Genomic DNA, 21,113 nt, shown 5'->3' on the forward strand with positions numbered 1-21,113 from the left:
GTGCTCCTCCATCAGACCGACCAACCCCACCCAGAAACCTGACTGTATCCAACATCAGGGCGGAGTCTTGTTACCTGACCTGGGACCCGCCCATTGATGACGGTGGCAGCGAGCTGACCAACTACATTATTGAAAAGAAGGAAGTGATGACAGAAGAGCCGGAGCTGGAGGAGGGAGAGGAGGCTCCACCTGAGCCACAGTGGGAGGTGGTCACCAGCAGCATTATTGAGAAGAAATACGGGGTATGTTCCTGTGACAGTAACAGAAAGGATTAAAAAGCATTTAAAGTCTGTGATTCCAGTGGTGACTCCTTTCCTGTCTTTTGCAGGTGTGGAATCTGGACACCAATAAGACCTACCTGTTCCAGGTCAGAGCTGAGAACCGCTATGGTAAATCTGACCCCTGCACAACAGAAGAAGTCAAGATCACAGACCCCTTCAGCCTTCCAGGTCCACCAGAGAAACCAGCCATATCAGAATATTCAAAGACCTCCATGACACTGACCTGGGAGCCCCCCAGAGACACCGGAGGCTCCATGATCATCGGCTACTGGCTGGAGAAGCGGGAGAAGGGCACCGCCTACTGGGCTAAAGTCAATAAGATGCCGGTCACCAAGAGGGGCATGAAGGGCTGGGAGTACCAGGTGAGCTGCTGCTCTTTAAATGACTTTTTCTTCTGATAAATGTAAGATCTGCATAAGAACTCCACCTCTGCCATCGCCTTCATTCAACCTCTGGGCAAACACTGCTCGTCCAGGTCTACCTTCGACCTTTTGGGATCTTTTTGGATGATTGATCCCAGACTTTTAGGTTGATTCATTAATAAATGGACCCTAGAGACCGTTAGAGGACTCGGCTTGTATGTATGCAACACTCGTTAGAAATATCTAATCCCCTCCCCTTCGCTGTCACCCAGGTGACTCGTCTGTTTGAAGGAACAGAGTACGAGTTCAGGGTCGCCGCCTGCAATTCAGCAGGAACTGGGCCCTTCAGTTCACCGTCTGACTCTGCCTTCACCATCGAGCCCATCAGTGAGTAAATCAGACATAAGGCTTCTTTTTGAGGGGTGATGAAGGAAAGTTTCCTAAAGTCTGTGCTGCTGCTCTCCTGTCCAGCTCCTCCCAGCATGCCTGCTGCTCCTGAGGTCACTGATAAGACGAAGCACAGCGTCACGCTGTCCTGGAAACCACCCGAGAGTGACGGAGGAAGTCCAATCAAGGGCTACATCATCCAGATCCAGAATGAGGGCTCGTCAGACTGGATGAGGGTCAACGACATCGACAGCTTGCACCCCACCACAGAGTTTACGGTGCCCAGCCTCCGGGAGCTGAAGCGCCACCGCTTCAGGATCATCGCTGTCAACGACATCGGCGAATCCGACCCCAGCCCCCGCACCAGCGAAGTCCTGGTTGAGGACATCCAGCGTACGTCTGCCTTTTGAGTCTCACTTGAGTAAATGGACAGTAATGAATGGTCTTTTCCTCACTCGTGTCATTGTCTCATCTTCACAGTTCCACCTTTCATTACAATCGACGTGATGGCCGATGAGCTGGTGGGTATCCGCGCCGGAGATCCAATCAGGATCCCTGCCACCATTAAGGGCCGCCCTGTTCCCAAGGTGTCCTGGGACTTTGAAGGCAAAGCCAAGACACACAAGAAGAACAAGCTGCACACACTCCCCGTGGACTCTGAGGTGAGACGGCTCGTTATTTTCTCACCAGGCTTTCCTTCTTCAAATATCTGTAAAAGTTTCACCTTCTCTCTTTTTCGTCTCGGTAAAAAGGTTAAAACTCCTATAAAACACTTGACTGTTTGTTCAGGTTGAATCCACAGACACCACATCTGTTGTGAGCATCCCCGTCAGCCTGAGGAGCCACTCCGGGCGTTACACCATCACCGCCAAGAACAAGTCCGGACAGAAACACGTCAACGTCAGAGTCATCGTCCTCGGTACGTGTCTGAATGCATCTGAGGCTCTGCAGTGGGAAAGTGTTGGTTTGCTCATGCCTGCGGAAGTGTAACCCTTCTTTTGCTGCTGGCCGTAGACGTTCCTGGACCGCCAAAGCATCTGAAGGTCACTGACGTCACTCGGACCACCATGAGGCTCATCTGGAAACTCCCGGATACTGACGGAGGAGAGAGAATCAAGAGCTACTTCATTGAGAAGAAAGCTGTCACAGACAAAGCCTGGACCAAGGTGAGCACAGCTTCATGTTGTTTCAGTCTTTCTTTTAGGATTAGTTACACTGCTTCGGCTCTCCTGTGCCAACAGTTCATACGCTGCACAAAGGCTGTCTGAACTAAAGCTCTGGTGTTTGTGACTGATTTGTGTTCAGGTGAATGACGCCTGTGCAAGCCAGGCCTATGTGGTTCCAGGCCTGCTGGAGGGTCAGGACTACCTGTTCAGGGTCAGAGCGGAGAACAGACTGGGATTCGGCCCGTTCACCGTCACAACTGAACCCGTTCGGGCTCGAGACCCCATCTGTAAGGAAACCCCTGCTAACTCCATAAACATAGAGCACAAACCCCTCTGGGACTGAGATCTAACCTTCCTCATCCTCTTTCTCAGACCCGCCCGACCCCCCGACCAAGCTGAAGGTCAACCTGGTGACGAAGAACACCGTCACTCTGAGCTGGGAGCCTCCTAAAAACAACGGTGGCTCTCCGGTGAAGCATTACATCATCGAGCGTTTGAGCTGGGACACCAGCGGCAAAGCGAAGGAGACCTGGAAGCAGTGCAACAAGAGAGACGTGGAGGAGCTCAGCTTCGTGGTGGAGGACCTGAAGGAGGTCGGCCCCTGCTCTGTTTTACTTTTATTGTTGTAAAGTCCACACAGCCTTCAGAAGTCCTGTGAAACATATATAACCATCTTATTATCACAAAACTGAAAGCAATGTGGAGTCTGAATGAATGGAACAGTTTTGATTGATTGACTAACATTTTACTGCTGGAGAAATACCAGTTAAACCATTAGAGGGGACCACTGGTCCACAAGGGTACAGATGTGTGAAGAAGCTCGTTTTTCTGATAATCTTAACAAAATGTGGACTCTTTGGTGAATCTGCAGGGAGGAGAATATGAGTTCAGAGTGAAAGCAGTGAATGCTGCTGGCCCCAGCCGACCCTCAGCCACCGTCGGACCCATGGTCATCAAGGATCAGACATGTGAGTGACACCTCAGCCGTGATGCTCACTCACCTGATTTCTTTCTGTCAGATTAGTTTTTGACCTTTGTGAAACTCTTCAGGTGCTCCCACCATCAAGCTGCGGGAGGCCATGGAAGGCGAGGTGGGCTGTGACGTAAGCATCGTGGCGAGGGTGAGCGGCTGTCCGTTCCCAACGCTCGCCTGGCACAAGGCCAGCCTGGCCAAACCCGAGGAGAAGGCCGCCATCCATTACGACCAGCACATTAACAAGCTGGTGACACAGGACAAGTGCACTCTGCTGATCCAGCAGGCCGGCAGGAACGACAGCGCCCTCTACAGCCTGACGGCTAGCAACAGCCTGGGCACCGTCACCAAGGACATCAAGCTGTCCGTGCTGGGTGAGAAACACAAAGTTTAAAGCTGAAACCCAATGCAGCTCTCAGAGGAGCTGAATTAGTGAGACTGGAAAGTCGGTTCCTGTACATTTATTCAGGCAAAGAGGGAGCAACACTGAAAGAAAACTGTAGAAGTGATAAAAGCAATACTATTCAAACTGTCCTGAGCCGTAGCCTCAAATAAAACCTGCAGCAGATGGGTGAGACACAGAGCTCCATTCAGAGGGGGGTAAAAAGTCATGTGCTGTGTGAGAATAATCAGTGATTGACTGCCTTGTGTTTACAACAAAAAGCTTTTTTAATTGACCTTTTTTAAAGGTGTTTCTCTGATACAAAGCTCAAAGAAATGAAGCTTTTCTGATGTAAAGATGCAGTGTTGGCCCACACTGATCCCCTCCTTCCTCTGCAGGACCTCCGGGCCCACCTGTCGGACCAGTCAAGTTGACTGAGGTGTTTGCAGAGAGGATCGGCCTGGCCTGGAACCCCCCCACAGACGACGGGGGATCCAAGATCACCAACTATGTCATTGAGAAGCGTGAAGACAACAGGAAATCCTGGGTCCATGTCTCCAATGACCCCAAAGAGTGTGCCTACGTGGTGACCAGGCTCACGGAGAACCATGAGTATGAGTTCAGAGTCATGGCCCAGAATAAGTTTGGGGTTGGGCCGCCATTGGCCAGTGAGCCGGAAAAGGCCAGAAACCTCTTCAGTAAGTTCAGATCAGGGCGTCCTCCAGTTTCACCATCAACCTCTAAAAAATGCCTACTTTTAACTCAACATTTGTCTCTTCATACATTCTGTTTAGTTGAAGCTTCTTGTGAACATCGTTTGTCTGTGTGCTGATGTATTGATTACGGATGACCTGCCTTCCTGCAGCCGTTCCGGGTCAGTGTGAGAAACCAACAGTGACTGATGTCTGTCTGGAGTCCATGACCGTCAACTGGGACGAGCCCAAGTACGATGGCGGTTCCTCCATCACCGGCTACTTCATTGAGAAGAAGGAAACGACCTCGAAGCGCTGGACCCGCGTCACCCGCGAGTCCATCCGGGCGCTTCCGCTGGGCAACAACTGGGACGTCACTGGCCTGCTGGAGGGCGCCATGTACCAGTTCAGGATTATCGCTGTCAACGCCGCCGGCTGCGGTCTGCCCAGCATGCCCTCGGACCCCGTCCTCTGCAGAGACCCCATCAGTAAGATGCTTTCACTGTAAAGTTGCCAAGAGGATCCAATCTGTCAGAAAAAGAACCTTTTCAGGGCTTTCAGTTGTAGATGGAGTTTGTTTTTTCACACATTATTTCGTCCAGCTGCTGTTCTTCAGCTTCACTAATTCTACTCTTACTTATAATTCTGCTGATGTTGCATCAGAAAACTGACGCTTTGCTTTCTATGTGAGCAGCGCCTCCAGGCCCGCCCACCCCGAAGGTGACGGACTGGACCAAGTCAACGGTGGACCTGGAATGGATTCCTCCGGTCGTGGACGGAGGGTCAAAGGTGACAGGATACATTGTGGAGTTTAAGGAAGTGAACAAGGAGGAGGAGGAGAAGAAAGCTCAGAGGAAGCTGCTGCTGAGTGATGCTGACGAGAAGGAGCCTGAGAGCGATGAGGGCTGGGAGAAGGTAGAGAAGAAGAATCCCTGATTTCACTTCACACTCTGACATCTGCCACTTCAGAAAAGCAAATGAAGGAAAGACCCTGATGGTGTTTGTGTGTTTCTGCAGGCAAAGGACACGGAAGTCAGAGGAACCAAGTTTGTGGTGAGCGGTCTGAAGGAAGGTGGTCTGTACCGCTTCAGAGTCCAAGCCGTGAATGCTGCCGGAGTCGGAGACCCAGGACTTGTGTCTGAGCTGATCGAGCTCAAAGACAGAACAAGTGAGACTGCCACGTTTCACTCATGCTGCTGCAGCAGGAAATGTGAGAAGCTTAGCCTTATCTGACCAAAACAAACTGTCTCCATCTGCAGTTCCTCCTGAGATGGACCTGGACGCCTCGGTGAAGGAGAAGATTGTCGTCCACGCCGGCGGGACCATCCGCATCATCGCCTACGTGTCCGGTAAACCTGCCCCTCAGATCACCTGGAGCCGTGACGACGCTGAGGTGCCCAAAGAGGCCGTGGTGGAGACCACGGGCATCTCTAATTCTATGGTCATCAAGAACTGCAGACGCCAACACCAGGGCATCTACACGCTGAGCGCCAAGAATGAGGGAGGAGAGAGGAAGAAGGCCGTCATCGTCGAGGTCCTGGGTGAGTTTTAAGGAAAGATGAACATCTAGCAGAGATGTTTATGTGGGAGAAAATATGTCAAATTAAATACCTGAGAAGGGATTTCTGACTTCCTGCCTTCGCCCCCCAGACGTCCCTGGACCCGTTGGTCTTCCCTTTGCTGGTGAGAATCTCACCACGGACTCCTGCAAGCTGACCTGGTACTCGCCTGAGGATGACGGCGGCTCTGCAATCACCAACTACATCATCGAGAAGCGGGAGTCCGACCGCATGGGCTGGACCTCGGTGTCCTACACAGTGACAAGGAACAACGCCGTGGTGCAGGGACTCATCGATGGCAAGGGCTACTTCTTTAGAATCGCAGCGGAGAACATCATCGGCATGGGACCGTTCATCGAGACCGACAAGATGGTCCTCATCAAAGACCCAATCTGTGAGTGGGACAGAGTCCAACAGACTGACTGCAGCTCAGATCTGGTTCTCCCTCTGAAACACGATAAAATATCCATTTTTTACGAGGAGAAGTTGTGATGCTAAAGAGAGGAAACCACAAGTGATCATTTTGTTTTAAAACAGGAGAGAGGTCATCTTTGAACTTCTTTATTTCATATTTACATCATAAAACATCCAAATGTATTATAATTTAAGCTCTGAAACAATATGCATTTGTTTAAATGATGATTTAACATCTTAGAAATCAAACAAAAAAGAATTAAACGAATGGAAATAAAATCTGAACATGTCCTATAACTCATTTCATCCCATCTGTGCCATTTGCAGCCGTCCCCGAGCGTCCAGAGGACCTGATCGTCACTGCTGTTACCAAGGACTCCATCTCCGTTGCTTGGAGACCGCCCAAATATGACGGTGGCGCTGAGGTTACGGCATACGTCCTGGAGTCTCGGATGATCGGCCGCGACAGTTTCACAAGAATAGGCGGAGAGGACAAGCTGATAGACAGGAAGTTCACGCTGACTGGGTTGAAGGACAACTCGAGTCACGAGTTCAGAGTCTCTGCCGTCAACCAGGTGGGACAGGGCAAGGCGTCCTTCATCACCAAACCTGTGCAGTGCAAGGACGAGCTCGGTAAGTGACACTTTACTGCTAATAAAGACTGGAGACAGCTGAGTCAACCCTGTTTCTATGATTTAATCATCTTGTTCAAATAGTGAGAATCAGAGTAAAGTATAAAGAATCTTTTTTTCTTCAACTTCCTCTCTCAGAACCACCTGCGCTGGACATGGACTTCAGGGACAAGATGATGGTGAAGGTGGGAGACCCCTGCATGCTGTCAGGACGCTACAGCGGCAAGCCGGCCCCGGCTATCACCTGGACAAAGAACGACGAGGAGCTGAAGGCGGACGAAGAGATCAGCCTCCACAGCACCGCCCACCACCTCAGCCTCAACATCAGCAAGGCCAAGAGAGCGCACAGCGGGCGCTACTGCGTCAGCGTGGAGAACGCCGCCGGCGTACGCACAGGAATCTGCACCGTCACTGTGGTCGGTGAGTCACAGCGCAGCACAGACACTGAATTCACTCTGAGTTCCAGTAAAACCAGCCAAACAATTCAAGAACGCTGGAGGCAGAGGATCAGACTTCCCCTGTAAGACTGTAAAGCAACATGATAACATGGATCCAACATTTACACAAGAAATGATGGGAATACAAACCCTGGAGGGAGGAAGAGTGCTGCATATGCCCGAAGTACTGAAAAGTACTGTATGTTTGAGCATTCAGGTATCGTAAGAATAAAGCACGGTCCCAGTGCTTCCACTAGGCATTACACTAAGTTTTACAAAGATAAGAGCCCCCTTTTATGGATAAATCTGTAGCGGTCCACTCGTCCTCTAAACTTCCACCACTGCTCCAGTCAGAGGGCTAAATGACCAGTCCGAGCCATGGGGAGGAAGTGGGATCAGTCCTGAGAAACTCAGCTAAATGTTTTATGCTGAATGAGTAACTTAACATTTAAATCACAAAGTCTCAAATAAACATGAAAGCTTGACAAGTGTTTCCTCCTGTCAGACCGTCCTCAGCCACCAGAGGGCCCCGTCGTGTTCAACGAGGTCTACAGGAACTACATGGTGATCTCCTGGAACCCCCCTCTGGATGACGGAGGCTGCGCCATCTCCAACTACATTGTGGAGAAGAGAGACACCAACCGGGACCTGTGGATGCCTGTCACCTCGTCCTGCACCAGGACCACCTGCAAGGTGAGCAGGAGGCGGTTACACTGCAGACAAGGCTGGATCTTCCAGTACAAACGTGACTCGGACTGGTATCGTGGCAGCAGTGAAACATTATGAATACAACACAGACTGAGACTTAAGAAACAGCCTCTGGACTTTCTGTGCTGGGTGACTTTTCAAACTTTGTCTTTAACTCCCACTCCTCTTTTTGTTGCTCCAGGTTCCAAAGCTGATTGAGGGCAGAGAGTACATCATCCGGATCATGGCTCAGAACATCTACGGCATCAGTGATCCCCTCCTGTCAGCAGAGTCCAAAGCTAGAGACATCTTCAGTAGGTTCACAAGAAAACTGCTCATTTATTCTGGTGGTTCTCAAAGCTAAAGCAGCATCTGACCATCATGTTTGTTTCTATCACAGAGGTGCCCGACGCTCCGAAGCAGCCCACGGTGAAGGAGGTTTACCATGACTCCGCCCTGATCAGCTGGGAGCCACCTGCTGATGGAGGGAAACCAATCACAGGCTACATTGTGGAGAGGAAGGAGACTAAGGCCAACAGGTACACCCCTCTGAAAAAATGCTGGATATCTGCAGCCTAACAGCTGGCTTTGAAATGTGGAAAACTCTCAGAAATAAAACAAATTCTCACTCTGGAGAAACTGCAGCCAAAAGAACCATCGGCAGATGGATTAATTATCGAACCAATGAAGTGAATACAGAAATATTTGTTGCCTTCTCTGTTGCTGGTTATTTGTTTCATGGTCACACAGGTACACGTTAGAATCTGTTTTAGGACAACGAGACTTATGCAGAACACTGGAACTCATCTTCATTTGTTCTCTATTGATTCACAAAGTTTCCATCAGTTAAAGCGTATCAAATGGATCCAAATAGATGAGAATATCTGCCTCTGCCCACAGATGGGTTCGCTGCAACACAGATAGAATCCATCCAAAGGTGGAGTACTGTGTGACCGAGCTGCTGAAAGGCTGTGAATACGAGTTCAGAGTCAGCGCTGAGAACGAGGTGGGAGCCGGAGACCCGAGCCCACCGTCCAAACCTGTCTTCGCCAAAGACCCAATCGGTTAGTTTCCCTCTAAGAAGCACACCTCATGTTCTTGTTAGTGCTGTTCAAACTCACCACAAGAATTCCCCGTCCTTCACAGTGAAACCCGGGCCACCAGAGAACCTTCAGGTCATCGACTTCACGAAGGAGTCAGTGACTCTGTCCTGGAAGCCGCCCACCAACACTGGCAGAGGAAAGATCTTCGGATACCTGCTGGAATTCCAGAAGGCTGGAGAGGAGGAATGGAGCCAGGTGAGGCAACAGGATTGAGCCTCTTGGTTTTATGCTCTTATTCTCTGAGTGAAACGTGATGGTGAACTCTTCCCCTGCTGCTGTCATCAGGTGAACCAGACTCCAGATTCCTGCCAAGAGACAAAGTTTAAGGTGATCAGCCTGGAAGACGGTGCCTTGTACCGCTTCAGAGTCATGGCTGTCAATGCTGCCGGAGAGTCTGACCCAACCAACCTGAAGGAGCCCTTCAGAGTGCAGGACAGACTCGGTGAGACATTGTTTTCCAGAAGTGTCAAGATTTTACAGTGTTATGTCCCTGTAATCCTCTCTAATTCACCTGTTGTTGTCTTTCATGGCAGAGCCTCCAGAACTGATCCTGGATGCTGGAATGACCCGAGAGGTGAAGGCCATGGCTGGCACTCACATCACTCTGATGGCCGCCATCAAAGGCGTCCCAATCCCCACCGTCACCTGGAAGAAGAACGACTCAGATGTGCCCACCAGGGCTGACATCGATACCAACCATGTTGGCACCAAGCTGGAGATGAGATTCTGTAACCGTGGTGACTCTGGAGACTACACCCTAACTGTGGAGAATCCGGTCGGATCCAAGACTGTCACCTGCACGGTGCTGGTTCTGGGTAAGCGCTGCGTTATCAGTGAACTGTGTTAAAACAGATAGGAAGCAATGGGAGAGCTTACAGTTCTCAACAATTCTGTGGTGCTCCTCTAGACAAACCCGGTCCCATTCAGCACCTCAGAGTGTCCGATGTCAGGAGTGACTCTGCCTACCTGTCCTGGAAAGACCCAGAAGACAATGGCGGTGCCCGCATAACTAACTTTGTGGTGGAGAAGAAAGACGCAGCATCCACTCAGTGGGTACCTGTCTGCTCCACATCCAAGAAGCGCAGCATGATGCTGAAGCACCTGATGGAGGGAACGTCCTACGTCTTCAGAGTCGCTGCTGAAAACCAGTTCGGTCGGAGCGAATACGTTGAGACGCCAAAGGCCATCAAGGCAATGAACCCACTCTGTAAGTAACAACACCATGGATATTTAGCCACATAACTGTTAGCATTCATGTCTTATTCTATAAAATGAGGGCGATATTTCTGCCAGCTTCTGTCTCAGAATAATTTGTTACACCCCCAACTATGACTGTAGATTAATCTGAACTGCCATCGATGTGTTTGCGCTGTAAATAGTCAGTTCAAAGTTCATCTTCTTTACTCTGTCAACTTTCATCCCTCCAGTCCCTCCTGGTCCTCCCAAAGATCTGCACCATGTCGACGTGGACAAAACTGAGGTATGGTTGGTCTGGAACTGGCCTGATCGCGATGGAGGAAGTGAGATCACAGGCTTCCTGGTGGAATATCAGGAGGAGGGGGAGAGGGAGTGGGATGAGTGGAAGACTGTGAGCATCCCTGAGAGTCATGTGACTGGCCTGGAAGAGGGAAAGACCTACCGCTTCAGGGTGAGGGCTGAGAATGCCATTGGCCTCAGCAGACCTGACACCACAGTGCCTATCCTCTGCCAGGAGAAACTAGGTAGGTGCTCATCACCTCCGTCTTTGGGATTGAACGTGGATCATACAGAGATTATTTGGGGTGGATGGGTTTTGGGTTCTTTTTCAAATGTGTATCACTCCATATGTGAGATCATCCAATAGTCGGGATAATGTCTTTAAGTGGCACTTAGTGTTAGTGGATCCATTTAATATTGGTGTTCAAAGCAAAGAAAATCCATCAGGCACCTCAAAAGTTGGTCATTTAATTAGAATAATGTTTTTTAATGTGTTTTTGAACATGTCGTGGATTTGCAGTTTGTACTGACTTCTTTTTTTCTGTACACCTGCAGTGGCTCCAATTGTGGAGGTGGACGTTAAGCTCATTGAAGGCATCATTGTAAAGGCTGGCACCACCATCAGGCTGCCGGCGATAATGAGAGGAATCCCCATCCCCACTGCCAAGTGGTCCATCGAAGGAGAGGAGATCACCAGCCAGGACAACATCAAGATCGACACTGATAATTTCTCCACTGTGCTCAGCATCAATGAGTGTACCAGGAACCATTCTGGCACCTACCTGCTTACCGTGTCCAACGCCGCAGGGGCTAAGACTGTGGCCCTGAATGTCTTAGTTCTGGATGTTCCTGCAGCTCCCATCGGACCTGTCAACATCCTGGAGGTTTCTCCAGACTCCATGACAATTGAGTGGCGTCCTCCTAAGGATGACGGTGGGAGCCCAGTCACCAACTACATTGTGGAGAAGAGAGAGTCCAACAAGGAGACCTGGGGAGGTGTTAGCTCTGGCAGCCTTGCCACTCAGCTCAGGATCATCCGCCTGCAGAAGGGAACAGAGTACGTGGTTCGCATTCGTGCTGAGAACAAGATGGGTGTTGGTGCTCCACTGGAGAGCAAGCCCACTGTTGCTGAGCACACCTTCATGCCACCCAGCCCACCTGGTAAGCCACAGCACTACGATCTCGCAGAAGATGCTGTTACAATGGGTTGGACCATGCCTTTGTCTGATGGTGGCAGCCAGATCACAGGCTACCTCATTGAACGCAGACACCAGGGAGGAAAGTGGATCCGTGTCAACAAGACACCTTGTAAGGATCTGCGCTACAGAGTCCTGGGTCTCTTTGAGGGAAGTGAATATGAGTTCAGAGTTTTTGCTGAGAACATAGCTGGCTTCAGTGGCCCCTCTCCCATCTCTGACCCCTGCAAGCCCTGCAGACCCATTACAGTCCCAACTTCCCCTGTCAACCCCAAAGTTAAAGATTACAGCAAGACTAAAGCTGACCTTGTCTGGCTCAAACCTACCAAAGACGGAGGCAGTCCCATCCTGGGTTACACAGTGGAAATGAAGAAAGCTGACACAGAGGAATGGAAAAAAGTGAATCTGGATGACCTCATCAAGCAGTGTGCCTACACGGTGAAGGGTCTAGAGGAAGGCGTGACCTACAGATTCAGAGTTAGTGCCTCAAACATGATTGGAGATGGAGAGCCCAGGGAAATTCCAGATTCCATCACTGCTCAGGACATCCTCATCCCTCCAGAGATAGAGATGGAGGCTACCTGCCGCGAGCGGCTCACTGTACGTGTTGGACACAACATCAACATCATGGGCTACATCAAGGCTCGTCCCGATCCAGAGGTGATCTGGTCGAAGGAGGAGGCAGTTTTGGAGAACAACAAGCGTGTCACCATCATTCAGAACCTCCCTGTGGTCCACTTGAAGATCAAAGAAGCCACAAGAGCTGATCATGGTAAATACACAGTGAAGGCTTCAAATGAGGGCGGTGAGGCTTCCTGCACCGTCACAGTTAATGTGCTGGACAGACCCAGCCACTGCCAGAACTTGCACACAACCTACGTCACCAAGTACTCATGCATGCTTAACTGGGAGGCACCCAAGGACAACGGTGGATCTGAGATCACCAATTATATTGTGGAATGCAGGGAGCCCAGTGTTAGCATGTGGTCTATGATCTCATCCAACTGCACCAATCGCAAGATCAAGGCCAAGCTGATGGAGGGCCACCAGTACCTCTTCCGTGTCTGTGCTGAGAACAAGATGGGACCAGGGCCCGCTGTAGAGATCAAAACCCCTCTGTTGGCCATTGACCCTATCGAGAAGCCCGGTGAGCCAGAGAACTTCAGAGCCACTGACATCGGTAAGAATCATGTCCATCTCAGATGGAGAAAGCCTGACTACGATGGTGGCAGCCCCAATATCTCCTACAACCTGGAATACAAAGCCAAAGATGCTGAGCAGTGGGAGAAGCTTAACACCAGCACTCTGAAAGATACCTTCTTCTTGGCTCAAAAGTTTGTGGAAAACCATACGTATTCCTTCAGGTTAGTTACAGCATTCTTACTTTAAATGATTGTTAGTTTTTCAGGTTGTTTTCTTGCTTAGATAATGTGTTTTGCTAGTATTACCAAATCTAATCTTGATGTTCATTTGTAATACAGGGTGCAAACTGTGAATGAAGGAGGGGAGAGTGCCTGGGTGAAACTTGCTGATATCGTGGTGAAGGAGGAGCTCCAGAAGCCAGTCATTGACCTGAAGTTGGCTGGAACTTTGACAGTGAATGCTGGAGAGTCTGTCAGGATGGAGGCTGCCCTGAGAGGAAAGCCCCAGCCTGAGGTGAAATGGGTAAAAGACAAGGCTGTGGGAGACAACCCCAGAATGAGCTATGAAACTGGTCCAGACTACTCCAAGTTCCTTTTGACCAAGTCCAGGCGCACAGACACCGGGAAGTATATCATCACTGCCACCAACGCGGCTGGCACCTTCACAGCGTACGCCAACGTCAACGTCCTGGACGTCCCTGGACCTGTGAGGAACCTGAGGATCACTGGCATCGGAGCCGACAAGTGCAGAGTGGTGTGGGACGGTCCAGAGGATGATGGAGGCTGTGAGGTGGACAGCTACATCCTGGAGAAATGCGAGACCAGGAGGATGGTCTGGTCCACGTACTCAGGCACTGTGGTCACGCCATACTGCAACGTCACTCGCTTGGTGGAGGGAAATGAGTACATCTTCAGAGTGAGGGCGGAGAACAAGATGGGAACCGGACCCGCCATGGAGAGCAAGCCTGTTACTGTCAAGACTCAGTTCAACAAGCCCGGACCCCCTGAAGCCCCTGATGTTACTAAGGTATTTTAAAAAAGTTAATATCTCATAGATTTTACTTATATTATCTAATTTCAGGCTGGCATCCACCCTAAAGCCTGTATCAGTTGGCACCCTGGTAACTAGTCACACTTGTAACATTTTTGTGATGCAGGTGAGCAAAGATGAGATGACCGTGGTCTGGGCTCCTCCTGAGAATGATGGAGGAAAGTCCATCACTGGCTACATCCTGGAGAGGAAGGAGAAGAGGGCAGTGCGCTGGGTGCCATGCAATAAGAGCTCCATTCCCGAGAGGCGCATGAAAGTTACCAACCTAATTCCAAACCACGAGTACCAGTTCAGGGTGAAAGCTGAGAATGAGGTTGGCCTCGGAGAGCCCAGCAAACCCTGCAGACCCGTTGCAGCCAAAGATCCAATTGGTGAGTTTACAGCTTTTTGCTTTTTTCTCACATCTGTGCAAGAGGTTGAAAAATATAATTCAATGGAAGCCTAATATGTCACAATAGAAGCTGCAGATTGTCTACCTCCTCAGTGTTGGTAATGCTCTTCTTTTTCAATGGTCACCGCCTTCAGAGCCACCCGGCCCCCCTGCAGGCCTGAGGGTAGCCGACAGCACAAAGACCTCCATCACCCTTTCCTGGTCCAAGCCCGTGTATGACGGTGGTGCCCCCATCATCGGATACAGCTTGGACCTGAAGCTGAAAAGTGAGGCAGACCCTGAGAAGCCCACAGAAGGCTGGAAGAGAATCGATACAAATGGTCCGCTGGTGCTCACAGAGTTCACCATCATCCAGCTGGATGAGAAGCAGGAGTATGACTTCAAGGTGTCCGCCCAAAACCAGGTGGGCTGGGGACGCCATGCCTACTTGAAGGAGGCAGTATTCCCCAAGGAGATCCTGGGTAAGAATGAGCACTTAGAAACAGCAAATCTGCTGTATCACATGGTATATGTTAACATCACTCACTCAATGTTTTTTGACAACAGAGGCTCCAGAAATTGAGCTGGACGCCAGTCTGAGGAAAGGCCTGGCTGTGAGGGCTGGCTGCCCAATCAGACTGTTTGCTGTGATCAGAGGAAGACCTGCTCCCAAGGTTACCTGGAAGCGTTTGGGTGTAGACAATGTGGTCCGCAGAGGTCATGTGGACCAGGTTGACTCAATGTCCTTCCTGGTTATCCCTGAAAGCACCAGAGAAGATTCTGGGAGATATTCACTGACACTGTCCAACTCATCTGGAGAGAAAGCGGTGTTTGTCCGTGTCAAAGTTCTCGGTAAGAACCAGGAAAACAATGGAAAGCTCTAACAGCCTTCATTTTCTTTGAAAGTGTCAGAAGGTTTTACAGTCTGTATGAACTAACTAATCTTTAACTCTGCAGACACTCCTGGTCCTGTTGGCAGCTTGGATGCAGCTGATGTCACCAAGACAACAGCTCAGCTCTCCTGGTTGCCACCAGAGAATGACGGTGGCAGCCCTATACTCAACTACATTGTAGAGAAACGGGAGGTGGATAGGAAGACTTGGTCCAAATGCACAGAAGAACTGAAGAAGACCAGCTTCAAGGTGACCAACATGACACCTGGTGTGGAGTACTATTTCAGAGTCACGGCTTGCAACAAATATGGCATTGGAGTTCCTCAGGACTCTCCCAGATCCTACTTGGCTGTGGACCCCATAAGTAAGTCTTACTATGTCCCTGCCATCTTGCTCTGATTGTTTTAATTATTCTTGCCTAACCACCGCTGTGTGTTGTATGAAGGTGAACCAGACCCTCCAAAGAAGATGGACGTGTTGGACATAACCAAGAACAGCGCCACGCTGGGCTGGCTGAAGCCACTCAGAGACGGGGGAGCAAAGATAAACGGATATGTGGTCGATTATCAGGAGGAGGGTGCACCCGAGGACAAGTGGACACCATACTCTGTGGTCAAAGACCTGACCATTGTGGTGGTTGGTCTGAAGGAAGGAACCAAGTACAAGTTCAGAGTGGCAGCCAGGAACTCAGTGGGAGTCAGCTTGGCCCGAGAGGCAGAGGGAGTGTTTGAAGTGAAGGAGCAGCTGAGTGAGTGGATCAGCCTGAAAAAATATTCTAACACATTTTTACAGATGATACAAAGGTCCACTCCTAATTCCTCCCATTGCCCCCCCGCCTTCCTATTTGCATCAGTAACATGATTAACGAGCAAAGAGGGAAATTAGGACTGGACCAAATCAAAATATTGTTTAGGCCAAAAAATGGAAATCTCTTCATGAATATAAAAAAGAAAAGAGGTGAAAACATGTCAAACACTGATGTAACTTCTGATATTTTATCATCCTCCAGTGGCTCCAAAGATCATTATGCCCGACACTGTGACGGTCAGGGCCGGATCCAAGATGGTTATTGAGGCCATTGTGGCCGGTAAACCTGCTCCCTTCTGCAAATGGAAGCAGGGTAACGAGGATGTGCTGACCTCTGACCGCCTGTCTGTTGTTAAGACGCTGACAACCTGCACACTGATCATAAAGAATGTGAACAGAAAGGACAGTGGCTACTACAGTCTGTCTGCTGAGAACAGCACCTCCAAGGTCAACCAGATCCTCAGAGTCACCGTCATGGGTCAGTTACAACAGCAATGAATGATAAATAGCTGATTTTTAATTAAGGTTGTAAGAATCTATTGCTGTCGTCGTTCCATCTTTAGTAATTTGTACTCTGTACCTTAGACATCCCTGGACCTCCAGAAGCGCCTTTAGAGGTTACAGAGTTGGACATCGACGCCTGCACACTTCTCTGGAACTCGCCACAGGAAGATGGTGGCAGCAACATCACCAACTACATTGTTGAGAAATGTGACGTCAGCCAGGGTGACTGGATCACCGTGTCCTCATCATGCACCAAGACCAGCTTCAGAATGACTAAACTGACTCCTGGTAAAGAGTACGGATTCCGGGTCCGTGCTGAGAACAGATTCGGAATCTCTCAGCCCATCTACTCTGAGAAGATGATCGCCAGATATCCATTTGGTGAGCTTTTTGCATTTCAAGATGGTACTTAACATTACTTTTTTGGCATATTGTATTGATGATTTGTTTTCTTCCTCAAAGATCCTCCCAGTGAGCCCAGAAACCTGCAGATCAATAAGGTCAACAAGGACTTTGTCATCCTGTCGTGGGAGCGTCCCAGCAGCGACGGCGGTAGCCCCATCACTGGATTTTGCATTGAGAAGAAGGAGAGGAACAGTCTTCTGTGGATGAAAGCTAATGAGTCCGCAGTGAAAGCCACCCAGTACACCTGCACAGGCCTGATGGAAGGCCTGGAGTACACCTTCAGGGTGTCTGCATACAACATGGTAGGACAGGGCAAACCCTGCAAACAGACTGACTTCATCATCGCTAGGACTGCAGTTGGTAAGATGATGTTGGATAAACAGACTTTTCTCATGTTTTCAATGTGTTTTTAAACCATGATCTGATGACCTTTTATTCTTTCAATCCAGACCCACCGGGTAAGCCTGAGGCAATGGATGTGACCAAGAACTCTGTGTCATTGGTCTGGAGTCGTCCCCAACATGACGGTGGCAGCAAGCTGATTGGCTACTACATGGAATACACAAAGCTTCCAGAGGACAAGTGGATTCGCTGCAATTCAAACTGTATGAACATCCAGACAGAAAGCTACGTAGTGAGCGGCTTGGAGGAGGGTCAGCAGTACCAGTTTAGAGTAATTGCCAAGACCGCAATCAACGCCAGCCTTCCGTCGGAGCTGTCCGATCCCATCCCAGTCATCGCTGAGAATGGTACAGCTCTACAGCAAAGACAGCTGAGACAGAGAAATGAAAAGACTTACAAATAATAATGCATCTGTCTGTTCTTCCTGTGCAGTTCCTCCTCGTGTAGAACTGGGCGTCAACATGAAGAACCTGATTGTGGTGAAAGCAGGAGAGAACGTCTTTCTGGACGCCGAGGTGTTCGGTAAGCCACTGCCCAAAGTGAGCTGGAAAAAAGATGCAGCGCCTCTGGTCCTGGCAGAGGGAATGAAGATGACCCTGAAGAAACATGTTCACCTGCTGGAGCTATACTCCGTCACCAGGAAGGAGTCTGGAGACTACACCATCACAGCTGAAAACACCTGTGGCTCCAAGTATGCCAACATAAAGGTCAAGGTCCTCGGTAAATGAGACTAAATACCCTTTTACTTTATTGATTAAACAATCATTCTATGTATTCAGACCTGAAGTTTAACCTCTCTCCTTTTACTCTGTAGATAAACCCGGCCCTCCAGCCTCAGTGAAAATTGCCAAGGTGTTTGCCGACCGTATAAAGCTGCGATGGGAGCCTCCTCTCGCAGACGGTGGCTCTGAAATCACAAACTACATCATTGAGAAGCGTGAGACCAGCAGGGCTAACTGGGCGCTGGTCAGCTCCAATATCCATGGACACATCACCGACTGCTCAGTGGAGAAACTCATTGAGGGTCATGAGTACGAGTTCAAAGTCAGCGCTGAGAACCAGTATGGTGTGGGGGATCCCATCATGACCGATGCTGTCACAGTCAAGAACCCGTACGGTGAGAAAAACTGTCTGTGCAGAGGTGACCTTGGAAAGTTTTGCTAAAAGAAAACATGAGCTGGGGAAAGGGAGCCAGCCACCCTGGTTGAGATCAGTCCTTCATCACCATGTTGATTAAAATGGGCACATTTTTCTGTTGATGACATGAAATAAAGATAATCATGAGCTAACCTCTTCCATCAGATGTTCCTGGGCCATGCGAGCCACCTGTCATAACCAACATTACCCAGAACTCCATGACAGTGAGTTGGAAGGCGCCTGCCAATGACGGCAAGGCTCCTATTTTGGGCTACATGGTGGAAAAACGTGAGGCCACTGAGCTGTCCTGGGTGAAGGTCAACCGTCGGCCGGTGATTGATAGAACCATCAAGGCTGCTCAGCTGACGGAGGGCTCAGAGTACGAGTTCAGAGTCATTGCTCTGAACAAGGCGGGTCTGGGCAAACCCAGTGATGCATCCAACGCTGCTCTGGCTGTTGACCCTGTCTGTAAGTGTCTCCTTTAAGATCAAATCTCCAAGGAAATGAAAATGTTCTTTAGACTTATAATTCTTTCCCATAATTCTCTAGATCCACCTGGCCCACCTGCATTCCCCAAGGTTCTGGACTCTACGAGAAGTTCAATCAGCCTCAGCTGGACCAAACCAGCATACGATGGTGGCTGTGAGATCATCGGATACCTGGTGGAGTGCAAGAGAGCTGAGGCTGAGGACTGGACCAAGTGCAACGTTCCGAAGAAACTCCAGGCCACTAAATTCGTGGTCACTGGCTTGATGGACAGCACTGAGTACCAGTTCAGAGTCATTGCTGTCAACAAGATCGGCTACAGCGAGCCTAGCGAGGTTCCTGGAAACCACATGGCCAAAGACATCCTGAGTACGTTCATCAGCTGCGTCTTACATCACTTTATTTTGAGAAATAATTTGCATGCATCCAGTCAAGGGATTAGTATTTTTGCCTGACAGGGTTTTACTTTAATGTAGCTCTAAACCACTGTCACTGTGTAACACATGAGTAAAAATGAGCTTCTCAAGCTGGTTTCAGTCATTATTGGGTCCTGATTTTCTATTTAACTCTACTAAAAAGCAAATATTTCAAACTTTCCTGCTTGCACTCCTTCAGTGTGCAGATCCAGAAATAATCACCCATTTGGTTTTGGTAAACTGTAAGTTGTAAAAGTAATATTGAAAATAGATTTAGGTTAGTTCCATTTTGTGACTGACTTTGAATTAATGTTGGATAATAATAATAGATTGTTGGTCACAATAATAGACAGATGATAACCACAAAACACCCCCACCGCTGAACCACCACCCAGATGCAGCCACTGAACAGTAACTGTAAAAGTGATATAAAATTGATTCACACAAATCTTCTCTCACTCTTTCAGTCGCTCCTGAAGCTGAGCTGGATGCTGACCTCAGGAAGGCTTTGGTTCTGCGAGCTGGCGTCACCATGAGGCTCTATGTCCCACTTCGGGGACGCCCAGCACCAAAGGTGACCTGGACAAAGGTGGACGCCAACCTGAAAGAGAGGCAGGGTGTGCTGATCAAGACATCAGAGTGGGACACTCTGCTGATGATTGAGCAAGTGAACAGATACGATGCTGGCAAATATGTCCTGTCCCTGGAGAACAGCAGTGGATCCAAGAGCTACGGCATCGTAGTAAAAGTCCTAGGTAAGAGTTACGATCATATATCTAAAAAAACACACATGCTACCAAGCTCTGGTCACAGGTGAAAAGAAGGCAGGGTTTCTGATCACAAACCAAACTTCTTTCTCCCCGCTCAGATTCACCCGGACCACCACAAAATCTTATTGTGAAGGAGACCTCCAGAACCCACGCCTGCATCACCTGGGACGCACCCCTGATCGATGGTGGCAGCCCAGTCAAGAGCTACGTTGTAGAGAAACGTTTGGCTGAGCGGAAGGCTTGGACCTGTGTGTCAGCAGAGTGCCATAAGATCTCCTTCAGGATCACCAACCTGGAGCCCGGGCAGGCATACTGCTTCAGAGTTTTGGCTGAAAACGCCTACGGCATCGGAGAGGGCTGCGAGACTGCAGGCAGCGTCCGGGCCTCAGGTAGCTATCGCTAGAGAAGATTTTTAGAAAAGGAGCAGTAAATGATGGTATTTTTATTTTATAAGAGTACAATATGCTGTCTTTCATTTGTTTTCTTCCATTTTTTTGTTGACCTTAAAGTATGATTAGAATATCATATCATCTAACACACAATTATTTTTGTACAATTTTTCATTTAAAAGTGTAGCAGCAGCTGGACTAGAAACACACAAACCCAACATAGAAGCTTAACCAATCTTATCTCATCTCACCTCGCAGAGCAACCTGGTCCTGTGATGGACTTGAAAGCACAGAAGACCACCAAGGACTCCATTACCCTGGGCTGGAAGAAGCCCATCAGTGATGGTGGAAGCTACGTTACTGCCTACATCCTGGAGCAGAGTGAGGGTGAGGGCAAGTGGAAGCAGATTATGAAGGGCAAGAACACCTCACACACCATCAGCGAGTTGAAAGAGGGCACGGAGTATTTATTCAGGGTCAAGGCGCTCAACGAGTCCGGAGAGGGACCACCATCTGAGCTCGCTGCTGTTGCCAAGGACCAGTTTGGTAAGAAATCTGCCTCATTAGCCATCCTGACACGTTGTTAGTTACACT

At 49.4% G+C, this 21,113-nt stretch overlaps 2 protein-coding genes across 2 annotated transcripts in view; one reads left to right on the forward strand and one right to left on the reverse strand.

Moving 5' to 3' along the window:
• Positions 1-21,113, reverse strand: part of LOC140319808 (uncharacterized) — a 481,384-nt gene that overhangs the window by 387,873 nt on the left and 72,398 nt on the right. The window lies entirely within an intron of this gene.
• The window catches only part of ttn.2 (titin, tandem duplicate 2), a 196,714-nt gene that overhangs the window by 129,026 nt on the left and 46,575 nt on the right, over positions 1-21,113 (forward strand). Inside the window, exons 168-213 of the mRNA XM_072397655.1 lie at positions 16-242; positions 329-643; positions 916-1,030; positions 1,115-1,423; positions 1,511-1,692; positions 1,820-1,949; positions 2,045-2,196; positions 2,336-2,483; positions 2,569-2,789; positions 3,068-3,164; positions 3,247-3,543; positions 3,950-4,249; positions 4,417-4,731; positions 4,938-5,158; positions 5,261-5,411; positions 5,503-5,784; positions 5,894-6,196; positions 6,544-6,849; positions 6,987-7,268; positions 7,791-7,978; positions 8,175-8,286; positions 8,373-8,511; positions 8,873-9,036; positions 9,119-9,270; positions 9,361-9,517; positions 9,609-9,890; positions 9,983-10,282; positions 10,503-10,796; positions 11,107-13,111; positions 13,229-13,916; positions 14,047-14,311; positions 14,466-14,792; positions 14,878-15,162; positions 15,268-15,567; positions 15,649-15,951; positions 16,213-16,488; positions 16,596-16,895; positions 16,977-17,279; positions 17,369-17,668; positions 17,754-18,041; positions 18,136-18,438; positions 18,624-18,926; positions 19,008-19,313; positions 19,828-20,115; positions 20,229-20,519; positions 20,778-21,065. Coding sequence (XP_072253756.1) covers positions 16-242; positions 329-643; positions 916-1,030; positions 1,115-1,423; positions 1,511-1,692; positions 1,820-1,949; positions 2,045-2,196; positions 2,336-2,483; positions 2,569-2,789; positions 3,068-3,164; positions 3,247-3,543; positions 3,950-4,249; positions 4,417-4,731; positions 4,938-5,158; positions 5,261-5,411; positions 5,503-5,784; positions 5,894-6,196; positions 6,544-6,849; positions 6,987-7,268; positions 7,791-7,978; positions 8,175-8,286; positions 8,373-8,511; positions 8,873-9,036; positions 9,119-9,270; positions 9,361-9,517; positions 9,609-9,890; positions 9,983-10,282; positions 10,503-10,796; positions 11,107-13,111; positions 13,229-13,916; positions 14,047-14,311; positions 14,466-14,792; positions 14,878-15,162; positions 15,268-15,567; positions 15,649-15,951; positions 16,213-16,488; positions 16,596-16,895; positions 16,977-17,279; positions 17,369-17,668; positions 17,754-18,041; positions 18,136-18,438; positions 18,624-18,926; positions 19,008-19,313; positions 19,828-20,115; positions 20,229-20,519; positions 20,778-21,065 — 13,560 coding nt within the window. The remainder of the gene's footprint in view (positions 1-15; positions 243-328; positions 644-915; positions 1,031-1,114; positions 1,424-1,510; positions 1,693-1,819; positions 1,950-2,044; positions 2,197-2,335; positions 2,484-2,568; positions 2,790-3,067; positions 3,165-3,246; positions 3,544-3,949; positions 4,250-4,416; positions 4,732-4,937; positions 5,159-5,260; positions 5,412-5,502; positions 5,785-5,893; positions 6,197-6,543; positions 6,850-6,986; positions 7,269-7,790; positions 7,979-8,174; positions 8,287-8,372; positions 8,512-8,872; positions 9,037-9,118; positions 9,271-9,360; positions 9,518-9,608; positions 9,891-9,982; positions 10,283-10,502; positions 10,797-11,106; positions 13,112-13,228; positions 13,917-14,046; positions 14,312-14,465; positions 14,793-14,877; positions 15,163-15,267; positions 15,568-15,648; positions 15,952-16,212; positions 16,489-16,595; positions 16,896-16,976; positions 17,280-17,368; positions 17,669-17,753; positions 18,042-18,135; positions 18,439-18,623; positions 18,927-19,007; positions 19,314-19,827; positions 20,116-20,228; positions 20,520-20,777; positions 21,066-21,113) is intronic.

The sequence above is a fragment of the Leuresthes tenuis genome, unplaced genomic scaffold (genome assembly GCF_036924035.1).
Source record: "Leuresthes tenuis unplaced genomic scaffold, fLeuTen1.0.hap1 SCAF_12, whole genome shotgun sequence".
NCBI classification, from domain to species: Eukaryota; Metazoa; Chordata; class Actinopteri; order Atheriniformes; family Atherinopsidae; genus Leuresthes; species Leuresthes tenuis.